The 12,368-nt window shown below is 50.5% G+C and overlaps 1 protein-coding gene and 1 long non-coding RNA gene across 2 annotated transcripts; both read left to right on the top strand.

The window, feature by feature from the left end:
* The first annotated feature begins 308 nt into the window (after positions 1 to 308).
* On the top strand, positions 309 to 1,457 carry LOC100906670 (uncharacterized). The gene is made up of 3 exons (XR_145664.1): positions 309 to 327; positions 583 to 780; positions 948 to 1,457. It is a non-coding gene; the product is annotated as an uncharacterized LOC100906670 (long non-coding RNA).
* A 5,155-nt stretch (positions 1,458 to 6,612) lies between these two features.
* Positions 6,613 to 8,026, top strand: LOC100906089 (zinc transporter zipt-7.2). Its single transcript, XM_003747516.2, has 3 exons — positions 6,613 to 6,619; positions 6,846 to 6,999; positions 7,308 to 8,026. The coding sequence occupies exons 2-3, from the start codon at positions 6,848 to 6,850 to the stop codon at positions 7,465 to 7,467; spliced, it is 312 nt and encodes a 103-aa protein (XP_003747564.1). The 5' UTR covers positions 6,613 to 6,619; positions 6,846 to 6,847; the 3' UTR covers positions 7,468 to 8,026.
* Positions 8,027 to 12,368: the final 4,342 nt, after the last annotated feature.

Below are 12,368 nucleotides of genomic sequence, written 5' to 3'. Positions count from 1 at the left end.
CTTTGACGCATGGATGCTGTAATCGAAGCAACAAATGACCTTGAGTGGCGGATGATTATGCCGTCTTAATGTCCCCATCCCTGACCGAGGCGTGGACCCCGGTCGGTCGGTTTGTCGCTCCGTCTGTCCGTCTACGGTCCGTTCCTTCTTCGCCCAGTCGTTGCTTCGCTCATCCGTCCGAACACCAGTCTGTCCGTCCAACCGCTGGTCGTTGTGCTTAATGATATTTCAGTAGCGGACACCGTTTCATCTTCACTCTCTCCGCTGACCTCAGCCGTATCGCATTTAAAGCGATGCTTTCCTCTCAGATCTCATCTCACATTTGTGGTAAGCTTTCAATCATGGTTTCATGGAGCTCATCTCTTACTGGTCGAGTAGTCTCGATGCTCGACCAGCTGTGCACAGCTGATACAGTGTTGTGAATCTCTGGATACCCCCCGAGTGCACAGCGGCGCGAGCATCGAGTCTGCAGGATCCCCTAACAGATAGAGTGTGTCCTCTCGGACGAACTGGTGGAGAAATCCGGTGGTGGAAGAGGAATGCACAGAATCCCCAACCGAGCGCGGAACGAATGTATTTCAGGTGGTTGTTACTGTAGCCCGTGTCTACGTCGATTCCAACGTCTACAATGACTCGTCGAATTCTTGTCTTGGCATTCGCCATTGTCCTCGTCGCCGCTCTTTTCCACCAGAGCGAGGCTGGATTGAAACTGAGGAAGCTCGCCAGAGCCGCTCTCCTCGGCGCCGCCATCGCCCCTCGCTTCGTGCCCATCCCCATCCCGTAAGATTCGCACTCGTCTATCGCATAATCGAAACGTTCTCCGGATTCGCGCACCGTTTCGAGCGGCTGCGTGAATCCAGATTGTGCGGAAATTATCAGCTGCGCGGTTTCTCCCACCGAGACAGTGAGTCGAGACACGCGAATGTAACTCTGTATCTTGATCCCAGGCACCACGTCCATGAGAAGCACGGATGGGACCACGGTCACGAGAAGCACGGATGGGACCACGGACACGGATGGGAACACGCCCCTGCCTGGTAGTTTGACAACCGGGAAAACCGCGGATAACGCTTAGTGTTCTAGTTTGAATCGCTGTTCCACCATGTACATACATCTTCTACGTCTACGTCCGTACGTCGACTTTCGGCCTCAAGCCGAGAAATCCGACTGCTCGACAACAACGTGCTTGTCTTAAATGTAATTTATTGTCGTCCGGCTCGACCGTTGCCGCTGGTGTCAACGTTCCCGTCCAAACTGATCCTAATCGTTCGTAAATATGTGATGCGTGTGAGTGGGTGTGTGTTTGTCCGGAGTGAGATTCCTCAAATATTGTCGCTGCCAACCTGAAATGTCTTTTCCGCTGATTAGAATTGAGGGCAACTCGAAGATTGCGAACAGAAACGAATATTCGTCAATGATGAGGATTACTCAATAAAATCCCTTTCATTTTGAAATTACGTCTCTATTCATCTCGATAAATTTTTTAAGCATTATCAGGGTAGCAGAGAAAGACACACGCCGTCGGAACAGAACACGAAAAAAAAACATACTGTGCGCAACCGGTCCGGAAGGCAGGCGCCCGTATTGCTCAACGACGAAACCACATTACTCGCTCGTTCGGTCGCATTTTGTTGCCGTTATTATTATACATTTCGTGAAGCCCACTAGCTATCTATAACAACACCGGACAACTCCCTATGCGGGACCCGGGCTGCGGCCTTGAAGTTATTCACCCTTGGGCTGTGCTTATTCCAGGTACTCCTCAAGCAGCACGCGGATGACACACCGATCCCTGGGAGAATCGGGCCGAGAATCGACTCCCCCTGTCTTTCCTCGAGCGGGAGTCGAGCTCGACCACCTTGAGTTTCTTCTTGAATCGCCGTATCAGACGCATGATCGCAACCCCAGAGGGAGGAATTCTCGAAGCGATTCGCCGATTCAATTACCCACTTCACTTGGATGAGCATCCTCTGGTCAAGTCCAAAGTGACCGCTCCGTCAATTATACGAGGCTTCGAGGCGATAAGAAAAACTTTCGCCACGAAAGTTCCCCGAAGGATCCTTGCGTATGTGGCTAGGGTACCTGTTGGATTAGAAATTGCTAAAGCCTTCTGCCAATCGATTTCGAAACGCCCTAAATCGTTTCAGTGCTTTTCTTTTCCCCACTGATTCTCGGCTCTACTCGCAAGGCTGAACCAAGCTGTGTCAGCCCAGGGGTCGTTTTCAACTTTTTCTTGCATTTTCTTCGACTTCACTTTCCTCAACTTCCGAACGTAGTTAAAAGCGCAGCTTTTCTCTCGACTTATCAATTGTTTGTCCGCCTCTTCTGTGGTAAGCTCGCTGGATACTGCTCATTGAGCTCTCATTGTGGATTACTTCTGTTCGTGGCCTCCACGTATCGGATATCTCGTTCAGAGTTCAGTGAGTTCCGAGGATTGTAATACCGACGCTTTTTACAGTCAACGCAAAATGTTTCGTCGATTTGTCGTCGGTGTGCTGTTGGTGTGCTTGTTGGCTGGATTAGCGTCGCAGGTCGATGCCCGCTTCAAGCTGAAGAAACTGGCGAAAGCCGCTCTTCTCGGAGCAGCTATCGCCCCCCGTTTCGTCCCCATCCCTATCCCGTGAGTACCAGATCTTCATCTATGAGATCGCATCTGCTCTCGCAAATATTCGTGGGCTCCGTGGAGCGATGCTCGCGGCTTCCAACCCTCTCCGGCCCGGAAGTACCTAAGCTTGATCGTATCCAGTCCGTATAATAGTGAAACGCGGCCTGCAATCGTCGTAAAACAGTTCGATAATCTTCGCTAATCTCGTAGCTGGATTTTATGGTCATCCAAATATAGTGAGAAGAGCTAGTATTGAATGGAACCTCCTTCCGAACATAGCGAGCGTCTTTAAAACTAAATTCACATTCCAGGCACCACGTCTATGAAAAAGAGCACCATCATGACGAGTGGGATCACGGAGGCTACGGATGGTAGTTCTTGCAGCTGAGTTCCCAGCTAGCTGTCAAAAGTGTCGGTGCAATCGGAGCGATTCCTACAAAGCTTCATGGGATCACATCGAGAAGCACCCAGCGTTATGTGTAATCGTATGTACATATTCCATTGTGTGAGATTTGAGTGTTCTGTAGCTTAACTGGCTGGGTTTCCAGGGCCGATTCACGAGAGGCTCTGTGAGCTCCGGTGCTCGGAAATCCGAGTTTTTGTCGTGATATTGTGCAATTGTTGTGAGTAGTGTCTTTCCCGAATAAATGTCTCATCGGTTGTCGCGCCGTGACTGGTCACATTCACGAGATACTCCTTTCGCTTTTCTTATTATGTTATCAATCAGAACATCTCGCAGAGACGTGTGTATCTGCCATTGATGAAAGGGAAATCGGAAGGTTGTTGAAGAAGAGTAGGAACCACTTACCCTTCATGAATCCGAAGTCAATGCTTCGGTTCCTCGAGAGCGCTGATTTAATGCTCGAGGGATGAATCGAAGGAACGAGGTCCCAAGTTTCGGCACCCTCGTCCTCAGCCAGTTTTCATCCGGAAGCTTTTGGTAGCGGCGGATGAGGTCCGGCTCGATCAGAGACATTACATAATGAGGATTCCGAATCCGGGCCCGGGCGGATCTTCTCTGCAGCTGAGTTAGCGGCTGCCCGCGGGGTTCCGCCGCTCGTCGCCTCGAGATCTGAATGCGCGCAATCGGAGAAGAGCAGATCTAGACACATGGCGGAAAGATTTGTATTTTACCTGTATAATGTATTATTTTTTACCTCCGAGAAATGGTAGCGAAGTCGTTGGTTCGCTCATTGAAGAATCGTTGATCGATACCACCGTCGAATCCCATGAGACTTTCGATATTCCATCCCGCTTCGCATCTCTTGAAGTTGGCGCGCGCTATTGAGAGCCTCGGCGGAAAATCACGGATCGAGCGATAGGAGTTGGGCTACAGACTAGGCGAAGTCCTCTAGATCTGATGATCTCCAAAACTCGTTCCTATATTTGTGTTTCAATTATCATCATGGTGAACTCGGAAATGAGATGCAGTGACGTATCGCGAGTTCCTCAAGCGGCTGAATTCTCCACTTACGCCAGCGATGCAAGGGAGCCCCATGGGTACTTACGACGGACGCGCAACGCATGCACTCCCATTGGTCGATGTCGACTCATCGGATAAAATAACCGTCTGCAGGTTTGTCGCTATGGTCTACGAATCGCCGGCCTCATGTGACAAAACTGCAATTCGCATCTACTCTCTTTGGACGAACAGCTTTCGAGCGTGCGGAATACGACTGAAGATTTTGTCTCGCAGCTCGGAATCTCTCGGCGTCTGGTCTGGCTGCCAATATCGTTCTGTCCCTTCAGTGTGGAATCCTAGAGAAGCTCTCTCATGGCAACATCCGCGCTCTGTGATCTGGCACAATGATCTCGACGAGAAACTCCATCGGTGTCGATTCGATTTCCGTTAAGCCCTCTTCAACTCGTCAAACACCCCGATGGCCTAGCTTCTAGTCAGCGATGATGGAGGGACGCTGCAGCGAGAGATTTTCGCGGGCCTGGCGGACTCCGATTTCACGGAAACTTCCGATCCGTGGTCGATGGATATAGAATCCGACGATCATCGCAGCCGATGGCGTCGAAGAGAATGCAGCGAAATCGAGACTGGCGATTACGTGATCGCCATCACAGCTATACTTATGTTGGACACACAAGGTACATATGCATATCAAACGCAGACGTCCCCAGGCCCCAGATAAGTTCAATCTCTTCAAGAGTCCCTGTCACTCGGAGCCCCTTGGCTCCACTTCGTGTGGCAACTCCGTGACAGTTCCTTTGAACAAAGCTACTTGGTTCTCACACAATACGATGAACGACTTTCTGTCAACTTTCTTCAGGATGATTCACTTTGCGGAATATCAGAACATCAATTCTTTCGGGTTCGAACTGCGTGCAGTCTTTTCCCACGATCCAGCTCCGCGAAGATTCCCCCGAAACCGGGAGCATCGGTGTGGATTGGCCAAACAGGGGCGTAGCCAGGACTTTTTTTGTAGGGGGGACAAAAAATCATACGTCAATATGATCATTCCGTTTCTGGGGCTTGGCATCGAAGTGAGTGCGCGTATCCATGACAAAGATCGCGATGTATCCCGTGCCGAAGACCTCCAGAGACACCCGCGAGTCAGGCAAGTGTCGCGCATCTTCCTCGACATCAGCGGGATCTAGGAGAAAAGTCTATAGGACAGGCTCATTCGATCTCCTGCTAGACGGATGGGTGGAAAAGGGTGAATCGATCCAGTGAGGCGAGGTAGCGTGGGCGTGGAGACCAAGGGACTTCAGGACTAGTTCTCCGCGGGACAACGGAGCGTACTTCGCTCATGATTTCGTGATTCCTAAGTGAATACTCAGAAATAGAATGTTCCGGACCATATATCGTTCTGCTATCTCGCTTCTGCGAAGTAGTCCTGTGTTCACCCGAACACTAGAACATTGAGAAACAACGATTTCGGGCGGTGCAAGAGACTAGTGACTCGACCGATGCTTGCGCAATGTTGCTTATATGGGAAGGAAAACAAAACACTCAAGAGGGAGCGCTTCGCGATGCAATGCTCTCGGTGACAAAAACCACATATGTCGCGCAGCTCCGGAGAATTCCGCAGAAATCTGAAAATACACTCGACTCCCGATTTCCGATGCCTCCTTCGATCCTCTTTGCCCTTTTGCTTCCTCGATCTTATCGTTGGATCCTTCTACCCCACCGGCGGCGCGATTAGGACGCGTTTTACGCGCTCATTCGGTCAGAGGGGTCTGGGTCGTACAAACTCCGATTCGGAATAATGTGTTGGGTAAGCCCCCGATATCTTTCGGGACAAATGAGAATTCCCTCCACGTTGTCAGTTGTCACGGGCCGTAGACTTCGTGCTGGGAGTCCCTTCTTGATAGAGAGAGGGGATGTCAAATCCGAAAGCAGCAGCTCGTGGCTCGCGGAATGACAGCGGCTACAAAGATTCGGAAGCGAGAGAGGGTGAAATCTGGGAATCCTCATGTGTAGGAGTAGGAGGTATGTGGCCCGCAATTCAATATTTCTCGTTACGGGGCGTAATCACCAAGATTCCGTTGTTGTCGTTGGATAACGATAACAGCAGTAAACAACGGCATCATCGCGATCCGCTACAATAGCCATGCTTGCCGGCAAGTGGACGTTACGAAAATGTTTGGGACTTTGAAGCCGGCTGTCCATCCGTTCGAGCGATTTGCACACGGGAAAAACTTGCCAAAAATTCAACGGTGCGAGCTATGCGGTTCACTTAGCGGCCTTGGCAAAGAGCCACAACCCCGGTCCGTTGCTTCGTCCGTCTCTTCGTCCACGTTCCCATTCGCAGTTGACGTTCTACGAGTCTGTGTGTGTGCGCGCGCAACTGATAGCGAGATACCTTGTTGTTGTCGGCGTTTTTCTTGACGTTGGGGCAGCGGCCGCCGCTACCTGCTGCCGCTGCTGCTGCTGGTTGCATGTCTTCGGTCGGTCAGACGTCTCGCGGCGTACACTTTCCGCTGCCCCTGCTGCGGTGGCGGCGGGGCTTTGTCAGACAATATAAACCAACCCCCGACAGTAGACAAGCAGACCAACAATCGGTAGGTGGATTGCGCTAGGCTAGCTCTGTGCGGTGAAGTTTCCGAATCGTGCCCGATCTGCTCTGTCCTCTAGGAGGCTTGATTCTCGGGAAATCCTCTGTGCTATTCTGGCTCCCCCGATAGTTCCGTCGCTCTCTGTGGTATAGTGATCGGGTCCCCTCGACTGCCGTTCCGTCAACCACTGGATAACCCCAACTGATGAGTGTACTTTGGTGTTCTTTTGCAGAGATGGCTCCTCTGCGTCGTGTTGTCCTTGTCGCTGTCCTGGTTACCGTGCTCGTCTTGCACACAGTGGACGCAGGCTTCAAGCTCAAGAAATTGGCCAAAGCCGCGCTCCTGGGTGCTGCCATCGCGCCTCGTTTCGTGCCCATCCCGATCCCGTGAGTTGAGCCCACCTGTCGAGCAAGCGTAAATCATTCGATAAATCCGGGAGAATCCTCGCCGGAAGCAAAATATATATGTAGATCAGAGTGACATGTGGTGCACCTGAATTCCTCGCGAAGATCTGGAGATCCCGAGAAAGGATTAGCGAGACCATTGATCGAATCCAGCAGATGAGAGCTCGCGAAAGCTCCAGGGCCTGCGAGACGGTCGATCAATATTCAGTCCCTATCCCGAACCGCTCACAAGAGACTATACCCTGGAGTTCACAGGATTTCGAGCTCAAGATTCATTTTTTACTTGACAGGCACCACGTTCACGGTCACCACCACCACGGTCATCACCACAAAGAACACCACATCCATGTCCCTATCCATCACCACCACGAGGGACACCATCATGGACACCACGAAATCATTCATCATGACAGCCACGGACACGGAGGTTGGGACCACGGTGGCTGGTGAAGCGGGCTGTGATCGGTAAAGGATCGAGCCGTCCTCTTCGTGCTTCGACAATGTGGTGTGCTCGGTTGTCAGTCTCAGAGGTGATCTGATGCCGATTCCGTACTACTCTGCTAGTCGTTGTCGCTGTTAACGCTGTCCTTGGTTCTTGTGGTCATCGTCGTTGTCATAGTCGTATCAGCCGATGTCGTCCTATGCATGCTCCCGTGCACCTTTGGTCTCGTGTTTCTCACAGAGAGAGTTGGATCGGGGCTGATGCTTTGCCGCTGGTTGGGAAGCTGTGCTCCTCGGCAAGCCGAACTGATGCACTCTCTTCCGCAGCATCTCGCTCTGCGGGGTACTGCCGATGTGTGCTAGTATGCTACTTGTTGTATATAGGTCTGTTTATACATATGTCTACTTTTCGTGAATTTCCCTGGACGAACTCAGCCTAAACCTGTATATACTCGCGGGCTCGTCTACCCCGGTCGATCCTGGGTCGAACCTACGGAATGTTTTTCATGTCGTGTCGATTATCTGTGTTCGAGCCATTCGAACATCCGTTCCCTGTAAATAAACAAAATTAATTCGGAATATTTCTCTTCTTCCTCTGAGTATTCTGCTCACGAAGACGGGCCGAGGATTTCGCTCATTTTTCATTGATGAGGTCATCCTCGATAAACTTTTTTACTCCGAGGGGGGCGTCGATTTGGTACGATCTGGAGCCCGATCGCGGGATAATCTATTCCCCCTAGGGCGAACCTTAATCGTGTTGAATACTCTGGCGGGAGTTGATGAAAAGATTTTTGGACGAAGTTAACGATGATATGAATATAGACCTTAGAAGACGGAATAGCATAAAAAATCATTTCTCAAAGAACGAGCCGCTACTCAGACAGATGAGTGACCGACAACGCAACCGACAAGCAAACGGGACCTCGCTTTCAAAAATCTGCTTCCGACGACCATAGTTTTCCTGTTGCTCGGGAAGCGTTCGCAAAAAAATTGTTCTGTCAGTGTCGTTCGCATTTTTTCCATCCGAAAACTCGTGCAAGTCTTGCGACATGCAAACGACTCCACGTTCCGTTGACGACGTCGTCAATAGCATAACTTCGGTAAAAATGTAGCTCTTCACTCGACACGATTGTGTAAGCATCCCGTGTCCACCATCAAAACTAACGGAAGAGTTCAAACGAGGGAAAAGTCTCTCTCCCGCTGCAGTATCCCGCAAAACGGGAAGCAAGGTCCTGCACGCAGTTCACAGAGCCGATGGACGCTCAGTGGAAATCGAATAGTTCATGAGCTCTGGAACAACCTCAATAATTCGAGATTTCACTTTATTGGAACAGAGATTCCCGCCAGGCACGGGTCCAGGGCAGATCACGAGGTCAAATCGTCGCTGTCCAATCCCGACAGGCGACCTCCCTACACATTAAACTCTCAGTATGTTTCTGCCTCCTGAGCCAACTCGCAAAACGAAGACGACTAAGCTCTGTATCGGCTTCGTTCGGATTGCGGCGGAAATCGCGATATAGTACATAGATGCGGGGCCGCGGAGAACCGCATGAGAGATCGGAGCAAGGTACGAGCTCGCGCGTTCACCACCATGGATAGCTCGTCCAAGGTCCGAGTTCGAGATTTTCGTCGAAGCCTCCGTGTCCCCTCATCGAATAAGCTCCGCCGGTATGAAGTGCGTGGCCTCGCCCCATGCCATAACCGGCACCGAAATGATGATCGCTGCGAATATTCAAATCGGTCAAATAATTTGGCGAGTCACTCTCAAGCAAGAACTGCGGCGGAATCAATGGCGGGATCGTGATGGCCAGAGTCATTCGCATTCAACTTACACTCGTACCGCAATTGGTATATAACGTGGCATAAGTGCAGCTCCTATGAGGCCGTATTTCACAAGCTTCCTCAGTTTGTGGAGTTTGTGAAATCCTTCTGCAGTTCCGAATATCAGGAGAAACAGGAGCAAATTGACCAGAACGAGATGGCTCGCAGCTTTCGACGACGTCCGCCCTAAGCGAGAAGTTCGGGAAATGAGGGATTTGTCGAGGCTAGGAACTGTCGAGCACCTTACATTCTACTGCTCGATCTCCATGCGCTCCGCGGGCTTGGACTCACCCATTATGACGACAGTGCGAATAACTCGTGAAGATGACCGCTTCGAAGAACATCTAACGTCTTATGGGATGTGACTAGGACTTAAATACAAACACTTGACAAAGCATTTCCTCTGTGCAAGCTTTCAGTCTTGCCGCATTCGTCTCGTGAATCGTTGTCGCGCTCGCAAACCGTGAAAATGCAGGAAAATCGGCCGAACTCAGTCCCATGAGTGCTTTCTGAAACAATGACGGACCATTGCTTCGTTTGCACCGGATCCTGGCAATTCACTGCAGACATCTCCTGCTCTTCAATAAATACTCGCTGGGAGTGAGGTCGTAACTTCACCTATTTTCCCCGGAGTCAATTCCACGTCGCGACTTTGACCGAGACGGAGAGCTCAGCTCAGACAGATAGGTTTCACGGGAGCCCGGCGAGACGCGGCTCAAAGTTTTTGTGAGCAAAATGTACCATATTGGGGACCACGATGAGCAGTCGATGCCGTCGGGATACGCTGCTCGCTCGAGGTCCGATGGATTCTGATCTCAGTCGTCAGATAATTTGGCGGGCCGCCGGAGTCAAAGCTCCCAACAGATTTTCACCGCACGCGAGCTCCTCTCGCAGCGGAGTGCTTCCTGCATGATCGCGAGAATTACGCTGCGACCAGAATGCTGGCGTGGTCAAGGAGCATAACTGACAGCTTTCTGCGGCACGAAGCCGGCTATCAATACGCTGTTAGCGAAGCTTTGTGTTATTCAATCGAACGTGAAGATTCAGGTGCTAGCTATTTTTAAACGAGAAGCACGAGGAGCTCGAGTCCTTACAATGACAATGTATTGAGAGATATATGGTAACTGGCGTTATCATTGCAACCCGGCCATCGCTTGAGTGGTCGGAACCTTGATTTCGTGATTCGATTCTTCACCGGCTCGCTCGACTATATAAGAAGCTTCTCGTGCTTAGACTAATCGTCATTTTTCCAGCCACTCCCACACTCAAGAGAAAAGTAAGTTTGGAAATCTCCATGAGCTCCCGCGCTGCAACTTACTTAGCTCGCTCTGCAACGTCTGTGTTCTGCCAAGTTCGAACCTCAGGGATTAAAATCGTGTAGTGGCTCGATGCTTCCGAGCTCTTCCGAGGCTTGATCCCGCTCCGTGATATGCGTCAACGCCCTCAAGCTGTACGGGGTCAGGAGTTCGACGCTATCTCATTCGAGGAATATCTGAATCTTCCTCATGAGGACAAGTATTCGTTCCGGAGATGGACGATGTATCTACCTGCCACCGACGGGGCTGTGCTTAGACGCTGCGGCGGAGCATTACTAGCCCCTTTTTCGGGGTCCTTTGCTCAAGGGACCGGCTCCCGGAAGCTATCGATCATCATGTTCTAAATGGAAACTTCGACTTGAATATTCTAGATGATATATCTCGATGGATCTCGTTTAATGGTCATAGCCATGGTCCTAGCCTTCCTAGGGATCACACCCACCACACAGGGGAATCGACTGAAAAAGATCGGCAGACTGGCTCTCCTCGGAGTGGCCCTCGGACCTCGACCGATGATCTTACCCGTTCCTCAGTAAGTTTCCTACTATGAGGCACGAATAAGCCCCGTGATTGATTCTTACATCTGATAGCGATGGCATCCAAATAACTATGTCAATTCCGCAGCGCTGCCAAGCCAAAACCCGTCCTGGTAGAGGTGAATCATGACAAGCTCTTCAACCTCGGCCACGGTTACGGACACCATCATGGTTACGAGCATCACGGATGGTAGGCAGATCTAGGATCATCTCGATCGAATTCGTGGATATCATCAGCAAATTCTGAGGAAGCGCTTTTTTCGTCGTTCTGTTGCTGCTCCATGATCCTACGAAAATCATTTTGTCTTGGCTCGGGATGTGATCGGTGCCGTTTTGTGTCGTTCGTGTGATATTTTCTGTGATCTCGTTTGCTTGAGTTTGGTTGCGGGGGAAGTGAAATATCTGTCCAGCATGTCTGTAACATCAGAAGATCCAATAAGCATTGGAAATAATTTAAAGCTGAATGGGATGCCTTGAAAATGGCAAATAATAAAACGTTAGCTACATTCTTCGGAATCCAACGACTTTTCGAGTTTGTCAAGCTCCCCAGAGAGCATTAGGGAAGTCTCGAGCCTCCAACTAAGCTAGACCTGGGAGAAGTCTCAGTCTCATTACCTACTCATTCGGGCTCTGGGCATCCGATGGTTCACATGTGAAGTTATCGTGAGAGACCAATGACATGGGGTGGCCGACCCGACTTGTCAGGCCAGAGAATTCAGATCGAACTTAGGAATTGCGCAACTCTTCGCTTACGGTCTGATCGGGTTCATTCGAGAATAGAGTCATGGCTTTTCTCCCATGGTTTCAAAATTCTCCTCCAATGACGATGCGAAACGCGATCGGATACATTTCGCAACTTTCTGAGACGTCGTTTCACTGATAGTCGAACGCTAGTATCAATTGATGATCTAGATGTCTTTTCGCGGCCGCGACAGATTCACGGAGACATTGGCACTTGGGTGAGCTTCGAGCGCAAGAAAAACCACGATTTCGATTTCGAAAGCAATTATCTTCTCTCAATTCGCACGAAATGGTCAAAACTCTTTTCTCTCAGAAGGGACACGAAAGCGAGAAACACGACATCCTTCGGCCGCCTATTGTTGGACTTTCGTTCGAATAGCTTTCAGACGAGCATCCCTTCGTTTTGTAACACCGCTCTAGCGTCCGCGTTGTCCCAGGAATGTCCCACAAAACGTCAAGGCAAGCTAGTCGGGCCATTTTTTTGCGCTGCAAAGGA

Source organism: Galendromus occidentalis, unplaced genomic scaffold, assembly GCF_000255335.2.
Source record: "Galendromus occidentalis unplaced genomic scaffold, Mocc_1.1 scf7180000077524, whole genome shotgun sequence".
Lineage (NCBI taxonomy): Eukaryota > Metazoa > Arthropoda > Arachnida > Mesostigmata > Phytoseiidae > Galendromus > Galendromus occidentalis.
Note: the sequence above shows the minus strand (reverse complement) of the source record. Positions and strands in the feature narration are given on the sequence as shown.